The sequence below is a fragment of the Grammomys surdaster genome, unplaced genomic scaffold (genome assembly GCF_004785775.1).
Source record: "Grammomys surdaster isolate TR1022 unplaced genomic scaffold, NIH_TR_1.0 62, whole genome shotgun sequence".
NCBI lineage: Eukaryota > Metazoa > Chordata > Mammalia > Rodentia > Muridae > Grammomys > Grammomys surdaster.
The window spans coordinates 13239452-13261060 of NW_021604564.1; the positions used below are offsets into that span (position 1 = coordinate 13239452).

The 21609-nt window shown below is 42.7% G+C and overlaps 1 protein-coding gene across 1 annotated transcript in view; it reads left to right on the plus strand.

The window, feature by feature from the left end:
- Window positions 1–21609, plus strand: part of Tnik (TRAF2 and NCK interacting kinase) — a 399376-nt gene that overhangs the window by 268257 nt on the left and 109510 nt on the right. The window contains exons 6-9 of the mRNA XM_028762118.1: window positions 4348–4438; window positions 6932–7062; window positions 18734–18788; window positions 20634–20712. Coding sequence (XP_028617951.1) covers window positions 4348–4438; window positions 6932–7062; window positions 18734–18788; window positions 20634–20712 — 356 coding nt within the window. The remainder of the gene's footprint in view (window positions 1–4347; window positions 4439–6931; window positions 7063–18733; window positions 18789–20633; window positions 20713–21609) is intronic.

Genomic DNA, 21609 nt, shown 5'->3' on the forward strand with positions numbered 1-21609 from the left:
ATAGATAGATAGATAGATAGATAGATAGATAGATAGATAGATAGATACATAGATAGATACATAGATACATAGATAGGTACATAGATAGGTACATAGATAGATACATAGATAGACAGACAGGCAGACAAATAGATGATAGATGATAGATAGATTATGTATAGATTATGGATAGAAAAATAGATGGTATATAGATACACATAGATGGTATATTTATATGTAGATATAGATATATGATTGATGAATTATTTTTTTTAACAGTGATGGTGGTCGCTGTGATTTGGAGGTAGGGAAGTATTGATTATCGTTCTAGATGGTCAAGGTCGTGTGTACTTTCATTTGGAAGGCTGACATTGCATGATTTCCACAACAAAACACTTGTCGTTGATGGTGGTTTCTTTACTACAAGTCTGACTTTAGATCATAATGTCCCTGTGGGGAATGGATTAAGAGATAAACACTGGTTAGTCGTTCAAAGTGTCTATTTTCATGACTAATATTCTAATACCTCCTTGTCACTAAGTCACTTTATTCATGTCTGTGTATACAGGCTAGTTTAAGTGTTTGTACCTTAAAAAAAAATTCTTGAGGCTTAGCCACTTAAATAAAGGATGATGGTCGGATATATGTGTTTGTTTACTTTCCCACACAAATCTCACAGTGAGGCAATAAACCAGTTCAGGAAGAAGGCACTGAATACATTCAGTTCACTCAAAGCTAGTTTAATTTCCTCTTGCTACTAATATAGAGGCCATTATGTGTCTACTTGGCAATTATACTACAGCTGCCCAAGAGTCATTATTTATTTATAAGCTCTGCCTTCTTAGTTTAAGGGATCAGAAGTTAAAATTACATTTCACTATGTGTCCTGTGGTGTCCTGTCTGTCCTGTGGGTGGACGAACTGTGAGAAGGACGAAAGATATATTGTGATGATATGTGGTTGTTAAATAAAAACCAGATTAAGAAGGAAACAAAGAGAAAATGAAACTTAAATATAGCACTGGTCATAGCAGGAAAGAAGCCAGATATTTGGAAGCAGACCTACAGAAAGAGGTGAATGATGTCCTCATGTCTATACTGAGAGACATGAAAAGAAGCCCTTAGTAATGATGGTCTATGCAGCCCCATAGACAGAATTCTTACTATGACAAAGATGTCACCTCTCTATAATTTGATACATGATTTCTTAAAACATCTAATCAAAACTTATGTGAGTATACTGTGGACAAGCTAGACTTTAGAAATTTTATGGACACAGAAATGGCCCAAAATAACCAGAGCCATTTTAAAGAAGAATAAAAGCACAGGGTTTATGTTCTCAACTGTCAGAATTTTTTCAAGGCTGCTAAGTAACAAGAGTAGACAAGGGTCAAGGCCATAGAATCAGGTGTTCCTGAATAGATTCATGTCATACAAACATGGCTCCATGACAAAGAAGAGCTACAGTGGACATGTTTTTGATCATTATCCATATTGACTATCAGTGTGACAGTGTGAAATTAGCACCTGCTTTATACAATAAATTTATACCAGTGAATACAAATGGCAAAGATAAAAACCACTAAATACATGTATGTATGTATGTATGTATGTATGTATGTATGTATGTATGCATGTATTTAAGATAGAGTCTTGCATAGCTCAGGCTAGCTTTTAATTTGCTACATTGTTGAGGATGACAAAAAAGTTCTGAATTTTCTGTCTCAAATTCTCAAGTCCTAAGGTGATAGGCAATACAATTACACCTTTTTTAGGTGCTGTTTTGTTTTGTTTCTCTCTCTCTCTCTCTCTCTCTCTCTCTCTCTCTCTCTCTCTCTCTCTCTCTCTCTGTGTGTGTGTGTGTGTGTGTGTGTGTGTGTGTGTTAATGAATGATGTGGAAAGCTTCATACTAAAGCTGTTACCAGATAAGGTGGGTAATACAATCTATAGCTTGGGGAAAAGAGAAATGATTTAAGGAATAGACATGAAAACAAACTTGAGAAGAAGCAAGCTAAGGCCTCTGAGTTCCATCTTAGCAGACAGTTATCTACAACAGTTACTCTGTCATTAATATAATGTGAATGTCTATCCATCTTTCAGAAAGCACCAGATCTTTAGTCCCTGAGGCCACCCAGTGGGCACCAGGGATCTGAGGCCTTCAGGAGCAGTTCTGTCCTCCCAGCCCTGCCCCTATGGGCTTATTTTTTCCCTTTTAGAAGATGCAGCAGGGGAGCAGGTATTTGTCCTCAGGACTCTAAAGGAAACACAGATATTCACCATAGACTTTTTAATTTTATGAAAGTGGTGTGTTTCTTCCTCCTTCCAACAAGTCCTCCCACATGATGCCAGCTTGTGAGATAAGACAGCCAATAGGAGGGAATATTTGATCCCTCATCACAAGAATTTTCTGAAATGCCCCACTGCCTGATGCACAGTATATGTTCAGTATATGCTCTCTGTACCATTCCAACCACTTTGGTCAGGGTAAAGGGGGTCTTTAGTCCTCCAAGTGCTTACATTTATGAGCTATAACACAAGGTGTTTAAAGGTGATTGCTGCCTACCTAGAGCCAAACCAGTCAGATATTTTAAGAAAGAAAGAAGGAGGAAGAGGAGGAGGAGGAGGAAGAGGAGGAGGTGGTGGTGTTACTAAAGCAGTGCCTCACACTGTTCCCTCACTAACTCTCTGGCTGTTTCAACAGGAAAGGTTACTCTGTGTGTGTGTGTGTGTGTGTGTGTGTGTGTGTGTGTGCACGTGCGCATGTCTGCATTTGTGTTTGTGTGTTATTTGTAGAGAACAATTAAGAAAAGAATCATAAATAATAAAATCACAACACTCAGGCACCTGATAGCATAACTTTGTAAGTACTAGTCCACATATTTTGCTTTGAAACTGATTTTTAGATTATTTTGTTAAACTGATTTTTTAAGAATAAATCTGTTCCTCATTGAACTCACATCACCACAACAGAAGTCTAAATTGGGGCAATTCCTGGAGAGACAGACAATCAGCTGTGGATGTCACTGAGTGCTTAATAGCACAGATTCTGAAGTGACAGGATAAGAGTCAACCAAGAAAGCAGCAGTTGTTTCTGTTTTGTGTGTTTGTGTGTACATGTGTCTGTGTGCACATCTGTGTACACATGTGTCTGTGTTCACATGTGTTTTTGCACACACATTTGTGTCTGTGTGTACATGTATATATGTGCACACGTGTCTGTGTGTACATGTGTCTGTTTATGTCTGCGTGTACATGTGTCTGTGTGCACATGTGTCTGTTCACATATGTCTGTGTGTACACATTTGTGTCTGTGTGTGCATGTTTCTGTGTTCACATGTGTCTGTGTGTACATGTGTCTGTGTGAACATGTGTCTGTTCACATATGTCTGTGTATACACATTTGTGTCTGTGTGTGCATGTTTCTGTGTTCACATGTGTCTGTGTGTACATGTGTCTGTGTGAACATGTGTCTGTTCACATATGTCTGTGTATACACATTTGTGTCTGTGTGTGCATGTGTCTGTGTTCACATGTGTCTGTGCACATGTGTCTGTGTGCACATGTTTGTGCTTGTGTGTATACTGTAAGACTCTTGCAGCTATCATCCCTCAGTTGCTGCCCTTCAATGGTCTTTACAGACAGGATCTCTCACTGGCCTAAAACCCAACAAATTTGCTAAATCATTAAATCAATGTTAAGTTAGCCCCCTCCCCATAACCTGGGGATCCCCCTATCTCTGCCTTTCTAGCACTGATTATAGGTACCGCCGTCATGCTTGGTCTCTCTTAGCGTGTTATCTAACTCAGGTCCCCATGCTAAAAGTCAAGCACTTGACTGATAATGCTGTCCTCCCAGACCATTTTTGTTTTGAGGTGTAGACCATACCAAATAAGACTGAGGGGAAAGCCCTTGGCTGGCTTGACGTGTATTTCATTGTGCTTAATTAAAATTGTATAATTGAAGATAACTTTTAAATCCAAATGCCTGTCCAAAAGTTACATTTGGTGAAACCAGGTTAGTTCTCTAGGTGAACTGTTAATGTGTCCATTGCAAATTAACACATATCGACAGACCTCATCCTCAGAGCACTGTGCCAACTGAAATTCAAGCAGGTAGGAACCCCATCATACCTGACAGACCTACCGATGTCGGATCGAATGTGTTTGGTCAGCATACCGTCATATGTGTATGTCAGTTGGTGGTGATAGTGTCCTGTAGTTCAGCTCAGCAACGTGGCTATATGAAAATGAAATTGGCTTCTATAAGTATCTACGGGTGAGTTGAGTTTGAGGGTGACTGTTGGCATTCAAAGGTGTGCTTGTATCTTCATTTATATCCTGTTGACTCTCTTTTCGCTCCATTCCACTAGGGCCTGAGTCACCTGCACCAGCACAAAGTGATTCATCGAGATATTAAAGGGCAAAACGTTTTGCTGACTGAAAATGCAGAAGTTAAGCTAGGTATGAAAAGCGTCCTGAGCCACAGCACTGCTGGAGCTGATAGGTGTCACCCGTCCTTTACATCAGCCTGTCACTGTGGACGGGGCGGGGGTCAACAGTCTTTTACGTAAACCTGTCACCATGGACAGGGTGGGGCATTTCAGAGATGAAAGGAAATTTTATGTTTGGCCATTTAAAAAGTATTTTCCCAAACCATCCTGAAGGATGACTTGTGTGGTGACTAGAAGCCTACATTTAAGCACTGTGTAGAATTTTATTCTCTGTAATGACTAGAAGTGACAGGTCTGGGCATCATCCCATACACTTCAGAGATGGTTTCCATCACTGCTGAGATGATGGAGTACTGATGGCCCTAGGAGACTGGGTTTGGGTTTGTTTCATGAAAAATATTCATATTTAAAAGTATTTTTGAATAATCCAATTCCACTAATTTCTTATAGGCTTCAGCTGTACTTAAATTTGCTTTATTATTTCCTACAGCTCCTGTATAAAGGGGATTCTTCAGAGTCCATTTTGGGTGCATCCTGATCACCCCACTTCACCCTGCCAAAGTTGATGGGGGAGCAATCCTTCTTTTTAGCAAATACATCAGAGCCTGTCCTAATTGCCTCTGTTGCTGTGTCCTGACCAAAACAAGCAAACAAACAAAAATCTTAGAGGAGGAAGTGTCTGTTTTAGCTCACATTTCCAGATTTCAGTCTATCAGTGGGGAAATTCCAGGGAGCTGAAACCTGATGCAGCTAGACACATTCACAGCCAGGAACAGGGAGAGTGAATGTTCATATACTCTCATCCTCCACTTTGAGACAGCTCAGGACCCAAATCCAGAGAATGGAGCATTTATAGTGGGCTAGGTCTTCCCACAGGCAAAATCTATCCAGACAAACCCTCAAGGAGACTCTCTTCCCAAGGGGATTCTAGACTGATCCAGACTGAGAGTTATAACTATTCTAGAGCCCTTTCACAGAAAATCCAAGAATGTTCTCATTTTATCATCTAGAAGGGATTTTCTGTCCATGGAACTGTTCATTTTCAAGGAGATTTGAAATCTTGCCCTTCCCTTTTGATAAGATACATAATTTTCTATTGTATTAGCATTTGGAGCCAAACATTCATTGTATGAACATTTGCTTTTAAAAGGAAGAACATACATTGTACACCTAAATAGATGCATGTACAGAGACCGGATGGTCCAGCCGAGAGGACTTCTTGGTGCTGTTTAACAAGCTCTCACTGGGAGTATAATGTATGCCACATCTCTCAAGAGACACTTTGATTAGCTCATGTGAACAGGCTTATTCTATGTTGCCATCTTCTTATTGTAGATTTTAAAAACCACACACATGGTGGTTTGATTAATAGCTATATTGCTTTCCAGTTGCAGAACGGTATGTGAAGACATTGGCAATCTGACACAAATCCTTAGGTATCAATTGCCATTTGTGTTACCATTTGTGGCCATGAAGGCTTTCTTTTACAGAACCCCTACTTGTTTTGGTCTCAGGGAGGCTTGGCATAATCAAATACCACAATTTGTGATTTCCTCACTAGCATATGTATCTACTTAATAATGCAACTTAAAAGTAGGTATTCATGGTATAGAAATGGTAGAAGAGACCAGAGGCCCATCACCAGAGGAAAAGATTAACAAGGTGTAGAAATCGAAAGTTAGTGGAAAACTATTCAGCATTAAAAAGGAAAAAAAAAACTGTAACATACATTACAGCCTGAGTGAACTTTGAGAGCCTTATATTATGTGAAATAAGATGCATGCTGTGTGATTCTGCTCGTTTACAGGAGAGGGCAGTGAGTGTCCTAGGGATGAGAGCAGGAGGATGATTGGGTTAAAGTATGGACATAGGTTGTTATTGCTCAGTGGTATAGACTCTCAATGGCAGAAGATGAAAATGTTCTGGGGATGGATGGAGGTGAGGAGGGTGCCATCTTAAGGCCCAGAAAATGTGCATAAAATGTGGCTAAAATCTATCCTAATGAAGTTTTCCTTGTTGTAATAAAACACCAAGACCAAAAGAAATGGGTTAAGAAAAGGGTTTATTACAGCTCACAACTCTCAGATCACACTCAATTACTGATGGAAGTCGGCACAGGAGCTCAAGGCAGGAACCTGGAGGCAGGAGCTAAAGCAGAGGACATGGAGGATGCTACTTACTGGCTTGCTCTGTGCTACTTGCCTAGTTTGCTTTTTTACCTCTCCATGATCGCCTGTCCAGAGATGGTTCCATCCACAATGGCTAGGCCCCTCCACAACCACATATCAAGAAAATTCCCTACAGACTTGCCTACAGGCAACATGATGGAGACGTTTATCTCTATTGAGTTTCTTCTCTATATAGTATGGAAAGCTGGCAGAATAAATCGGATGAAATCATGACATTTATGTTATATATATACTTTACCACGTGAGGGATACACATTTACTTTACCTTCACATCCAACATGGGGTTCTAATTTATTCAACTGTCTTCTCATTAGTGGATTTTGGAGTGAGTGCCCAGCTCGACCGAACAGTGGGCAGGAGGAACACATTCATCGGGACCCCCTACTGGATGGCACCAGAAGTTATTGCCTGTGACGAGAACCCAGATGCCACGTATGACTTCAAGGTATGAGTTGGTTGTGCTGTGAAGCCATGTCCGGCTCCTTGTCCTCAATTTTTCAGGAGATGATCCTCGCAGGCATCTGTGATGTGACTTAAGTGACACACAAAGAGACCTGAAAAATAGTATCTAAATCTAAGACTGGAAGGTACTCATGTAACAACTTTTTCAATGAATTTACCCATCATATTTGTTCTCCTATTTACAAAATGATATTGAAATTATTTTCTATGCTTTTGAATTTATTCTTCTTACTCTTGAGAAATAGAGCAGGTTTATGTTGTTGGTTATAGTTTAATTTTAGCAACATTTATAGTCTTATTTTTATTCTTTTCATCTAATAAGTCTTTTGATTCATTTTTAATTTAAAAATATTCCAACTACAGGGGCTGGACCTAGCCCCCCCCACACACACATTTGTAGCAGATGTGCAGCTTGGTCTTCATGTGAGTCCCCTAACAATTGGAGTAAGGGCTGTCTCTGACTCTGTTGCCCGCCATTGGATCCCCTTCCCCTAACTGGACTACCTGGTTGAGTCTTAGTGGAAGAGGATGTGCTTAGTCCTGCTGGGACTCGATGTCCCGGGGTGAGGTGGTACCCAAGGGGGGACTTCCCCTCCTCAGAGAAGGGGAAGGGTAATGGGGAGAGGGATTTGTAAGAGCAGGACTGGCAGGAGAGGAAGGAGTAGGGAGTTGTAATTGGTATGTAAAATGAATAAAAAATAAATCTTCAAAAGAAAAAATATTCCAACCGTTCATATTAAAGGAGATTCAGATAGTACTTTTATATATGCACAATATTTAAATCAGGATAAATGTATTCATCTGTTTCAACATCATCTTTTAAGGTGAAATTTTCAGAGGGCCTGAAGAGATAGCTCAGCTGGTAAAGTGCCTGCTTCTGAAGCAGAAGGCCTCCAGAAGCCACACAAAAGGTGGCCACAGTGGTGCAGGCTTGTAGTCCCAGCTTCAAGGAGGAGCCTGGGCCTTTCTAGACAGCTAGCCTAGCAATTTCCAACCAATGACTGACCCTGTCTCAAAATTCAAGGCTCTTGAGAAATAATAGCCAAGACTGATATCTGTCCTCCACATGCAGGTACAGACATGCATACACCTGTACACACATGTTCAGTCACAAAAGTTTGGGATTCATGCTGTCTAGCTTTCTCAGATGGGCTGCACACTATTGTAATTATCCATGGCTACTGTGTAATAGCACCAAGGAACTCCTTGCTTCTATCAAACAAGAACACAGCACACACTGATCAACTTATGTATTCCACTCCCAAGCTAATATTCTCAAGGCTACTTATACCAAACCAAAATATGAATATTGGGGGCATCTTTTTGTAGTTAGATGGCAGCAGGCTCCTCATTTCTGTGGGGCTCATAGTAGATACTTTGAAGTTTCTTCTCTGTCTGAGGGATGAAGTGGGATGTAGGTTTTTGCCTTGGCTTTCCTCTAGGGTGACTTGGCATCTCACAGAATTCCGATGGATTCCTTGTCCCATTCAGTAAGCTTCTCCCAGCCACCCTCCTTCATTCATTCCAACACAGTAACACGAGTCAAGAGCTGCAGCATCTGGTGACATTGCTTCTGCATAAATTCCTGTTATGAGAAAATAAAACTGTGGACAGAGAGAGCTAGAGAAAACTGCAGAGTTCTCAGGGTAGGCACTAGGCAGAGAGATACCCTGTGGGCAAAATGCAATATTACCTGGGTTTGCTTTGTTAGTTCAAGGACTTTCGCTCAAAATCGTACAATGGGGGAAACTGAGGCCAAGTCTTCACAGGTGCATACCCACTTGGTGATATTCTCTGAACTTCAACTTGAACATGGGTCTCCCAACTCTGCTTAGATCACCATAGTCACTTGTAACCCCTGCAAAGGAGGATGTAGTGTGGATTTGTGCACCCTGTATTATAGAGATTGGTTATTTTTTGATTTGTCTGATTTGCCTTTTAAGATGACTATGTTAAAAAAAATTAAGGTAAGTCAGCATCATGAGGATCTCTCTAAGAAAAGAATCTGTGGGGTTCTTCTTTACTTCACCTTGGTCTTGTATGGTATTTGCCTGGCTTCTATATAAATCTTATGTTTCTCATCCAAATAGAACATTTGAGGAATTCCTCTTTTAAAGTTCACTTACTTCTCCCCACTTGGTTACTGTTGAAATCAGGGAAGAGCCATGCAAACACTGCAGTCTTTGAGACCCAGTGTCTCAGGGCATTGATGAAATCATCTACCTCTTTAGAGAAATGTAAGCTTGACGGTCTTGAAAACATAATAATCACCCTTCTTCCCTCAAAGTTAGTCCCTCTAATGACCTGACGGCAATCTGTCTGAGAGCAGCTGCCTCATTAAAAATTAATCCCCTGCCAAAATAAATGTCATTTATTTAAACTGCTAATGATCAGCACATTTGAATAATTCCATTTGCAAATCCGCGAGAGGATGCACTACAAAATATATATCCCAGACGAGATATGCATATTTTAACTGGCTGTAAGCAACTCTTCAAACTGTGGTCGTATTTAACACTTGTTAACTAGTTTACATCTGTGCAATAGATAATTTGAACCACTTCAAAATACACCAGGAGGGAGCTGGAGGGATGGTTGAGAGGTTAAGAGCACTTGTTGCTCTTGGAAGACCCAGGGTTCACATTCGCCACATGGTGGATCTCAACGTGGATCTCAATCATCTTTAACACCATTTCAGAGGACCCAATATTCTCTTCTGACCTCCAAGGGCACCAGGCACACACATCGTGCACAGAAACAACATGCAGAATAAATGAATAAATGAATAAATGAATAAATAAATAAATAAATAAATAAATAAATAAATCTAAATTTTAAAATAACGCAAACTATACCAGGAAGAACAAGAGTGTCTAAATTTTCAACCGACTAAATCTTTTAAGTATCATGGTGGGCTGTATTTATGTGCAGTGTATTTGTTCTAAAGCATAGACAAGACCTCTATGGCTGATTTGCTTTTAGGAAAGTAACTAGAATAGCTTTTCTTTTTGGCCAATCCAAAGCTTGGAGTTCAAATCTTGGACTTCTTTTCTCAGACTACTGCTAAGAAATGTTGTTTGGAGATGATGTGATACTAATACGTAATAATATTTTTTAAATAGAATTTTTTAAAAGGATCCTCACAGAGAAAACAGATTCAACAATGTCAGTTATTTAGACTGTAGTATGAACTTCTTTATAAAGATAGCTATGCACGTAAGTTGTTCACAAGGAAGAAAACTCCATGCCTAGGCTGTGAATTTTACTGTTCATCTGTCAAGAAGAAAAGCAGCTTGTCTGGAGAGTGGATGAAAAATATGAAGCAGAAAGGAATACTGGGAAATCATAGAGGATTTATTTTGACCACTTCATAATTTTACTCAAAATTAGAGAAGATAGAGAACTTTATAACCTCTCCATTACTGTATCTTACCTTGTGCCCAGGAGTGTAGTCCATCACCAGGGGGAGTACTTGACACCAAGTTGACTTTGGAACAATCCAATCAATCACTCTGTGTGTGTACTTCTTGAACCCCTTCCCCCTCTCCCTCTCCTTCTGCCTCTCCCTCTCCCTCTCTCTCTCCCCCTCCCCTCCCTTCCCCCTCCCCCTCCCCTTCCCCCTCCCACCCCCCCCCCCTCCTCGTGTGTGTGTGTGTGTGTGTGTGTGTGTGTGTGTGTGTGTGTCGATAGCTGAGCTCTCTCTGTATAAACCATGTTCTAGTGGAGCATTCACCAGACACCTGTAAGGCTCCAGGATTTGGTCCATGGGGGTGGGAGGATAGTCCATTTGAGCCACAGGAGTCCCAGCCTCAGCAATGACCTCAACATGTTGAACTCTCACATAGAATAAATGTATGCTTCCAGAATTTTCAGGTGGTGTTGATTGAATAATCAATACTTTGAACACCACTGGATTCTGTAAGCTTCACCATGAAAATGCTGGCTTTAAAATGAAGGTGAAATGCTGAAGACCATAGTTTGGCTTTGTTATATGATTTATCATTTATTATTATTGACTGACTATCATTTGGTTTATTTTTGAGATGCTTTTAAAGACCGGTAGAAGTTCCTATATTTCCAAATTCTCTTTTTAAAGATTATGGCTCTGTGTGTGTGTGTGTGTGTGTGTGTGTGTGTGTGTGTGCTTACAGATGCTTTTGGAGGCCACAGGAGGGTATCAGATCTTTCTGAGCTAGAATTGCAGGTGGTTGTGATGGGGGTGCTCAGAGCTGAACTTAGGTCTTCTATAGAGCAGTGCCTACCCGTAATGACGAATCCATCAGTCATTCAGTTCAGAAGTTTCTTTTGAAAGTCAAAGTAACTGAATATTCTAAGGATGTCTATGGAAAGGAGTTTGAAGAGATGGAGTTTTCATTGTAGTCCAGTTTCATGTGGAATCTGCTGGGTGCTGGGAAAAATTCATTGAATGCTTAGGAGAAGAGCCTGCATTGCATTTGCCTGGTGTGCTGGCTTCCCCTGGGGGCCCTTCCTTTCTCATTTTTCAGAAATTCTGTCAAAACACTTCAAGCAAAAGGAAAGGTTTCATTTCCCTGATAAGTATGCAGGGCAATAATGAAAGCTTTCCCATTTAATAATAAGCATTCGAGATTTGAAATTAATAAAACTGTTCAAAATTCCTAGGCTGTTTAAACTGGTATTTTAAAAACTTACTGTGAATTGTATTTTAGTAGGATGGAATCTGACAGGTAGTTTATAGTCCTAAGTAATCACCTCGACAGATACCCACTAAAGAAAGTTCTCTGTGGCTAAGCCCACATCCATTGGAATTGGTTGAATAAAAACTGAATTCTCTATCCAGTGGAATATTGTGCACCACTTGAGTAATGAGACATTAGAGTAGCATGTATGTTTGGTACCCAAACGTAAGTATCAAAGCATCTTCCTTTTAATATAGTTTTATTCCCACTGAACTGATATAGAAACACACACACACACACACACACACACACACACACACACATATATATATATATATCACACATACACATAAAACACACACATGCATGTACACAATGGGGTAGTGATCAATCTGCAAATATCCTGGAACTCATAAGAGTGCTTGACCTCCTAGCACTTGAATGATGAATTCTTAGATCTTATTTTTTCTGTCCTGTTTAATGTTTTTGCATCAATAGAATTTACTCATAGAGTTAAGCTAGTGAGGTAATAGAAGTAAGTCCAAGAAAATGCCTCATCCCCACACCACATGCCTAGCAGGTTCCTGCCTGTGAGCCTGACCTTTGCTAGCATGCTGTGCTTCTCACCTCTTCTGTATCAAGAGACTTGTCTCACAGAAGTGGCAGCTCCTCTGCAGGTGTAGGTACTTCCCCTGCTTGCCAAGAAACTGCTCAGCTCCTTCAGTGTCCCAGACACAGACTTTATTCAGGCAGGGGGCAAATGTTCCTTTGAACAAGAGGGTCAACTGGAAATCAGGTGAGCAGCTGTGTAGAGGGAGAATCACTGGAAGGCAGGCGTCATTGGGAACACATTGTATAGGTTGTTGTGCAGTGTAGAAATTCCATTTGTAGACATGCCCTGGTTCCTGTGTACTGAGCTCCATACATAGGTCCTCCCAAATTCTCTCAGACAGAAAACGACAATGCAGACAGCAGGTAGTGCCACCAGGTGAGATTGTCTCAGCTGTCTCAGCTGCTCTACTTCCTTAAGGCACAACACTGACCCCATGGAGGATAAGTCTTCCCAGTTTCCTCTATGGCAGATATCAGGCGTAGGTGACAGGAATGGGAGGGGTCTCTTTCCTTTGTTTGCTCTGTGGGATGGGGTTATCAATGGCTGCCTCGGCCTAGACATCCTCACTGACCCTCCATGGCTCCATCTAGCATGTAAGAATCTGAAACGAGAGTGAGGATGATTGATACTTTGAAGTCAGACAAGATGACTATGAAACACACCATGCCTCTTATTGTGCCGATGTCTCCAGGGAGCTATTTCACTTCTCTGGGCCTGTACAAAACGTGAATGATCAATTATCTATCACAATGTTGTAATTCCATAAAGTGGGTTAATATTTATAAAGCTATCACACAGTGTCTGACATGTGCTAAGAGATAGAATAGGGCAGCTTTATGTTCACACACCTCAAGAAAGTTTGATTTTTTTGATGGTTTCTTTTTGACCTTAGCAAACAAGCAGTTTCATATAACTCAGGGGGTGTTGTTCGTCTCTCATTGTCTCCCGTTGAACTAGAACTTGCTTCTCTGAAGCTCCTACCACTAGTCTAAGTTGACCTTTGTAAGGACCATACACATGTATATGACTCTTTTATTGAAATAATTTAAAAACAATAGACAAACCACGTGTGTATGTACAAATGGAAGACTATTTTCATGGCTGGGAAGCACAGTAGACCCCTCCATGCTGTGTATACTCATTATCAAGCTGTTGTCTGTCTGTCTAGACCACCAAGCTATTTCTGTTCACCCATCTGACATCTGACCACACTCTGCTAGTAGGGGCCCACAGTGAGAGACTACAAAAATGCAGGAAGACAGGCAATGCCCTGACTGCTTCCCCTCAGCTTCCTGACTCTGCTAGGCCTGCCTTATGCCTCTGGGCTATGAGGCTAATCTTACCAACCCAGGTATGCTGACCGATCTGCCAGTTGATAATAACGGACCCCGAGAGTCCTTCTGGATCTTATCTGTAAAACATCTGCTATGTGCTTGGTGTTATGTTAGGCACATAGAGCATATCAACTTATTGAATTCTTAGATCAACCCTGCACACCAGTCTCCTGGCTAGTTCGTTGTCCAGAGTGGCAGTTTTAGTGATGCCTCTCTTCCACCATGATGGGTAGCCCAGTGCAGAAAGAATGCCTTTTTGTTTTGTGCAAGATACTGTGTGCCAGATGTCCCTAGGCCCCAGCTGGAAGCTGTACCTTGTGCCTGCCTTCTGAGAGGCACTAGAATTTGTCTCTGTTCTGTTCATAATGTGCACAGGGATGGGTTGTTAATCATGCTGCAGGCCAGGCAGCTCAGCACTGCTGAAATAATGAATTGCCCAGCTCCAGCCAGGATGAGTCACACCGTGGCCAGGAGGAAACTCAGGCCTTCCTCACCCTCTTACAGCTCTTCCCTCCTCCCTGTTCTTCCCTCCTCCCTGTTCTTCCCCTCCCTGCTCTTCTCATGTCATCATTTTGCCAGTGGAAACGGGAGCACTTTCTCCTTTAAGTTCTGAAGTGTCTTTGGGATTCAGTAATGTATCTAAAGGTTAAACAGCTCTGTCAGGGACATTTACAGCTTCCAACAGGCAGTTAAGCAGAGCTTACAAGCAGCTTTGGCTTTATATGACCAAGAATTTAAGAACACAAATATTTCCTCTTGGAAAATAGTATAACTCTAGTCTAAGATGATCCTGACAATAATGTGAAACAAAGACTTCAGGAAGCAATAGTCATGTGACAGGCCTGGTCATGTGACTACACAAGGATGCACAGCTTATTTGGATGGTATGATGAGGCCTTTGGTTTTAACTGCTATTCTTTGTTTTTAAAGAAGGGTAACCAACAGAGGCATCTCTTCTTTACTAACCATTCATGCTTCCCGTGGTACAGTTCTAGGAATTTCCCTATTGCCAAACTCTATGTTTTCGTGTTTTTCTTCTACTACTGCTGTGAATGTATACACACACACACACACACACACACATGTATACATATATACACATACATACATATACGTGTGTTATATGCATACATGCACACAAACATACACACTTACCTATGACCATTTTCAAGTATTTTTGGCTGGAATCACCCTTACCCCATCACTGGAAATCTAGAGTCATGCAGTCCAGAGCTGATGTGAGGAGCTTGGGTATCTTCAGAAGCTCTGTCTCCCACCTTTCTTCCTCAGCATTGTTCATCAGTAGTTGGCATGCTGCCCCCGGTTGCAAGATGGGTGTTGTAACTTCAGGCGCCATGTTTTTATTCAAGGCATTAAGAAGTTGAAAGGAGTTTGTAAGACAGCAGCTGTGTTAGCTCCCTATTTTGGGAAAAGCACACGCTCCCAGGGCTGTTTGTGTATGTCTCATTGGCTGTAGATCTGGTCACAAATCTAACTCACTGCTAGAGTGCCAGGAAAAGCAGCTATGGGGTGCTCTGAAATGGGGGAGCAGTATGAGTGGGGTTAAAGGTGCTTTCAGGTTAACCGACAAATGGTGTCTGCTACAACTTCATGGAGGGAAACCATGACAACCAAACTGGCAGGCCAAGGAAGCCTCACCCAGCAGTGAGAGCGGAGAGAATCCATATGCTTGAGCCCTGCTGTGCACCAGATTTTGTGCTAGGCAGTGTTCCTGAAAACATGCACGCCACCGGCACCTCCTGTGCCATTGAAAAAGCTAAGCTGGGCAGCATTCTGCAAGTCACTAAATTAGAAACCTGGAACTGAATCCGGCTCTCTCTGCTTTGAGAGCCTGTTCTCTCTACCAACCTACATTTCCTCTGGGAAGCTCAGGCTGGCTTTGTAGCTTAGGAATGGGAACCTTGGGACATCCCAGCACCTTTGTTTTCCCAACACCTCAGTCACCCGTGGACAAAGGAAGAATCAGGAACAGTTATTTATGGGTTACTAACTTAAAGATGAGTACTCAAGACCTAGCATGGTAACAGTAATTACAGGAGAAATGGCCAAGGCAGCGCGGGACCCAGCTCCTTTTAATACATGGAGATTAGCTCCTCGGTCATCTGGGGCCTGGAGAGCTGTGAAGACAGCAGACACCTTGAACTATTTGCTTTTTTTGCTCTCATGTACCTTCTCCTTGTTTGTTTTTTTAGCATGTCTAAAGTAAGGACCTACTATGTACCAGTACTGTTCAGTCAACAAAGCGAAGATCTATGACACAAGGCCTCATCTTGTCCCCTCTGTATCCCCCCACCCCGTCTCTTTCTGCCCCCTCCTAGCCCAGGTTTGTATATGTTGAGATAAAGGGTGTAACGATGAAACACAGCGTGCTGTTAATAGAGAGCGCTGAGTGGACTCACTTGTGTGAGGGGCTAGCAGAAGGAAAAGCTAGCGGTTGGCACAACGGAAGGAAGCCACTGGGATCCAGACTTCTTGGAAGGGAAGAGTCAGGAGGGGCCAACTTGAACATCCCTGGAGAGCTGGCCCCTTTGCCACTTCTCCCTCCATGTAGGGAAGTTTAAACAGAAGCTCAGAGGCAGAAGTGAGGCTGACTGCACAGAGCATTTTCTCTCTATCTAAAGCCTGACTGGAGCCCTCTCAGCTTGGGGCCATCATTTCCTTTCAAATGTGTGAACTGTCACACCAGCTCAAAGCTCCCTGGGCCTGAAGGCCATTTCAGTCCACCCCTGCCCTGTCAGCTCTCAGCTGAGAGCCTGACTCCTCCTTCCTTCATGCTACAGAAACTGTCCCTGGGCTATGGGGAAACTGCCAGAGGAACTATCAAGTCCTGAGGACAGTGGAGTAATATCAAGTAATTCAGGGACCTTTGATGATGACCCTCAGCTTCCAGGCTCTTCTCCTTACTTGGTGCCTGGCCACTCCCACACAAGGAGTGACTTGACATTCTCATCATGTTCCCAAGCAACTACCTTTCTCTGCCAATCTGTAAAGCCAGGCACTAGAGATCTGCATTCTCATCTTTGTCGGGTTGCACTCCTGAGCCAGTAGTAAAAGGTGAGCCTGGAGCTCACTAAGCAAGGTCAGGAGACACAAGGAACAGTCGTGTGCTTGGAGGTACATATACTAGTGTGGTTGTGTGCTATGGAGCTTTGGAAGAAGTCCAGAAAGAGCACAGAGAGGAGGAGAGTTGACTCCCTGCACTGTTGTGACTTGGCATCTAAGCACAGTGCCTTACTCACTCCATTGCTATGAGCTCTAAAGTGTTTGCATTCCACAGGAGAGCCAGGGTGCCCTGAATATCCCTTTGTATATTGTAAGGAACTCTGCTCAAATACTTAACAGGCTTGGCTGTCATTCACAGGCTACTGAGAAATTCAGTTCTAGTGAATGACTCAGCATCTATCCCATGGCTCCCTTCCAATTACACCTTTTGACTGCCACCCCTTTCCCCCCACTTCTTGTGCCCTTGATGTTTGCTTGATGGGAAGACCGAGGAAGCTTTATTTTGATATATGTATGCTGTGAGTGTGGTTACAGGGAAGATCGTGAAGAATGTGCGTGAAATTCCCAAGATGCTGGGAGTGTGGTGGCTGCTGGTACCAGAGTGCAGGTCAGTGAGCCAGGCACACATCTTCTTACCCATCCACTGAGAGGCGGGAACAGTGAGCAACCTTCTGAGTTCGTCTCGCTGGTTCCCTTCTTGTCTTGGTGACACCAGGCACACTGTACTTACAGATCACCTCACCTGGATAGAGTGTGGGAAAACGTGCCTGGTATTAGACATGGAGATCCCTTCCGGTAAAGTGGGAAGCACTAGGCTGGAAAACTCAGATGAGAGCCTGAAAGTCCATCCAAACCTGGGAAAGCAGGTTAAGACTCAAAGACCTGCTTTCATGGCAGTTTATAAACAAGTTGGGGAACACGTGGTTGCCCACGCTGAAATGTCCATGTGCACTGATCCTCATCTTGTCACAGTAAGGGACATGTTGCTCTGCGTTAAACACAATTGGTTGTGACTAATGCCTCCTAGTCTGCCAGCTCTACCTGTTGGCATTTCTTCAGAAGGCATAAAAGCTTGTAACCAAGACCCAGACACTAAGGTATGCAACCATTTCATAGAGAATAGCTCAACCTGGATGCACTCCAGATGCCTACCAGCAAGTAGTGATCCACCTCGAGTGCATCACTCAGTATGCTACTACCAAAGGCAAGGGGGCACAAAGTGTCAAGGTATGATACAAGAAGGAGGGCCTGCGGGAACTCTATAACAAGTGATACGAGCCAGACACGAGAGGTACCTACTGTTACATTCTTTTCCTATAAAATTTGGAAGATGAAATCAATCTACAGTGACAGGAAACAGGAGGATAAGTCACCTAGACAGTAGAATGAGGAATAAGAAAGAAAGGGGAAGCTTCCTAGGGGTCTTCTGGAGGTGTGATGTTTGAGGCTGTTATGGTGGGGTCACGGGAGTGACCTAGCTCATCAAACGGTATACTTCACACATGTGCCATTTACTATGTAACAACTATAGCTCAATAAAAGCATTGACAGAAAAAAACTGCATATAAGACAGAAGAATAGAAAGGGGGACTATCTGGAGTATGGAAGGGGAGTAGGGGATGAACAAGAGCCAGGAGGAAGGTCCATGCTAGGCAGGTGTTCTGACAGCAGCATGGAACCCACTACTTTACAGGTGTTTTTAAAAAAAAAAAAAAAAGATTGAAAACAGCAAAATTTCATATGGTTTGACTGACATACAAATCTCAGTAATAGAGTAACTTTTAAAAACCTTATATTTCTTTTCATACATTTATTGGAAACATACAATATGCCAGACAGGCACCAGGAAAATGTATTCTAGAAGTAAGCATGACTCCTCTGGCTTTGCAGCTGGATGGAGAAATAGGTTTGTAAAGACAATGGATTGACTTCCCCACAGGCTGTTCTGAAGTAATTACCAGGTTTAACCAAATTGTTGTCTGTTGATTGAATTTATGTGTGTATCTGTGCTTTCTTGTTTTGCAGAGTGACTTGTGGTCTTTGGGAATCACCGCCATTGAGATGGCAGAAGGTGCCCCCCGTAAGTTCCTTCCTCTGGGGGAAAATTTGCTGCCGGTTGGTTCTGCAGGTCCTGTGGGCTCCTTGCCAGGGCTGCGGTTGGCCTACTTCTGCTACTCTGAGCCTGGCATGGGTCTGATGTGGCATATTTAGAAAGCAGAGACAATTTAAATCAACCAGGAATGTGTTCATTGCAGACCAGTGTGCAGATCTGTGTTTTGCTAGGAAAGAAGAGAGCATACTCTGGGGGAGGCTTTTTGTCTTACCCACTTACTGTGTGGCTCCTTCTGGAGGCACTGCACCTCACACAGATGCACCACAAACAAGGTCAGTTCCCAAGTATAAAACTCCAAAGCTGAATTCCCAGGTACAGCTTTCACAAATCCCTGAAGATGGGAGGCTGCCATTCTTCTGAAAATATAAGTGTTTAGAGCATTAGATATCTGTGCCCTTATTGAAGCTGTGTCTCAGACGCTGGCAACCAGAGCTTCCCAAGTTCCTTGGGACTTTCTGTGTTAATATCGAAGAACACCTCTGGGAGCTGCTGTGGTGGCCTGGGAAACTTTGACTGGACCTCCAGACCCCTCCGACTGAGCCTCCTTTCCCCATCTGTGCCAACCACAGTAAAGACACCAAGGCACACCCTTTCCTGACAGACACGATTCACTTTGCAGGCAGTTGTGATTCAAGCCCCCAGGCTGACTGTGCCTCAGATGGCACGATCGATCATCGTCAAGACACCCTTCCTGTACCCAGGGATAGGCATAGCAATAGTCGTACCTTTCCGGACATGTTTGTACCTCCCTTTACACAGGAAATGGTCCCAGTCATGTCCTTGCTTGTGCTTCTCACACAGTCATACCTGCTCAGCCGCTTCTCACAGGACTAGGACTGAAAAGGCCCTTCACCCTCATGACCCTTGGTTCTGAGACTCGGGACTCTTCCTATACACCCGTCACTGCTGTCACAAGGACTTAAATTCCTTGAATCCATCAGCAGCATGATTGACTGGGAGTGTTTGTTGACAGAATTTCCTTTGTTCACAATGACATTTGTGACTCAGAATATTCGGATACCACAGTCTTAAAACTGTGCTATCATCTCGAGTGGTAGACAAGACTAAAAATAAACTCTACCCACAGAATCTTCTGGCATTGAGGGAACATATATTCTCAATCTTGGTACAGAAGAAAAGGAGGTGGGGGTGGAACCTGTATTCTCACTGTTAGAAAATAAACTAATAAGATATGTTGATTGAAAGAAGAATATAGAGTGTGTCCATGATAAAAGATTGCATCATGTCTATAAGCTGACTTCATTCTCCCATCATCCTGGGGCCAGAGGATTTAAAAACAAAGCACATATTGCACCCTGAAAAGGTACCAGGGACATTTGGAAACAGAATGGTGTTCTGGCAGGGGACTGAAGAGTCTAAAAATTTGCATAGTTAGCAGTGTCTTTGTGAGCCTGCAGTGGGGAAGATGCTGACTTTGGATGTTCAGATACCACTTATATTGTGGCTTAGGTTTTGGTTAAAAGAAAAATTACCTTAGCCACGCCAATCATAGCTGTCATCTGATGGTGTTTATTTTGAATGACAGGTGGCTAGTTGTTGATCCTTTGACTTGTTTTCCTTATGAAGTAAAGGTGTGCCCCTGAGGAATGTTAATATCTGTTTGAAATGTGTGTTTTATGAGACCCATCTAATTAGACATCAGCTCTTTGATTGTCTGCCAGTTGGAAGCTTTGAGATGCTGACCCCTTGCTCCCATGAGCCTTCTAGACATGTGCATACTTCGGGTACAGCCAAGATGGTAGTGTGGGAGGCCTCTGACTGAATCTGGTCCTTGTTTTCGGTCTCCCACAGCCCTCTGTGACATGCATCCCATGAGAGCCCTCTTCCTAATCCCACGGAACCCCGCGCCTCGCCTCAAGTCTAAGAAGTGGTAAGTTTGCCCATCAGTGCTTTTCAGATCTGAGGATGAAGCTTTCTGTGGTCTCTCTTTTTACTTGTCTGTTATTTTTGTGTGTATGTGTGAACATGTGTCTGCAGGTGCACATGCATGTGCTTGTATGTAGATGCCTTAGGTTGCCCTCTGTTATCTTTCATGGTTGCTTTTCTACCTTACTTTTATAGACAAGGGGTTTTATTAAACCTGAACCCCAGTGATCCTCCTGTGTCAATCTCCATAGGATTACAGGCACGTGCTAGCACACCTAGTTTTCTACATTAGTGCTAGGGCTCTGAACTCAGGTCCTCATGCTTGAATGACACACACTGTAGTGAACGAGCCATCCACCCAGGCTCTCTGAGATCTTTCGAATTGCCTCTGATCCCTAGGTCCTTCTGGCTAGATATTTTTAAAAATGCATGCCACAGCTTGGTAGGTGACATTCCGTATGCCACCATTCATCTTGGACTTGCAGCTTTGTTACCTGCTGTCTGTGTGCTGCAGCTTGTTAACCCTATCCTCAAGGCAAGGAGCTATTAGCCAAAATGGAGCCCGAGTAATGGCACGAAAACGATGTGACTTATGACTGCAGGGGTGTGCTCGCCTGGCTGCACGGCACATTTCTTCAGGAAAGGTGATGATTTAGAGTTAGCCCATTCTATTCCTCAGGACAGTGGTTCCCTGTGCACCCACACAGACCTGCTAATGGTCCATGGGATGTTTTTGGCATGGGAAATGGTGCTTCTTTGTGGCTTTTTTTAGTTCCTTTCTTTTTGTGACAGAGCATGCTGGCTTTCTATTTGGGGGCAGCAGTATAACCTTTGTTCTTAATGAGCTTATTCTGACAAAAAGGTGACTTGTTCTAAAGAGAGCTACTACATGCTACTCCTT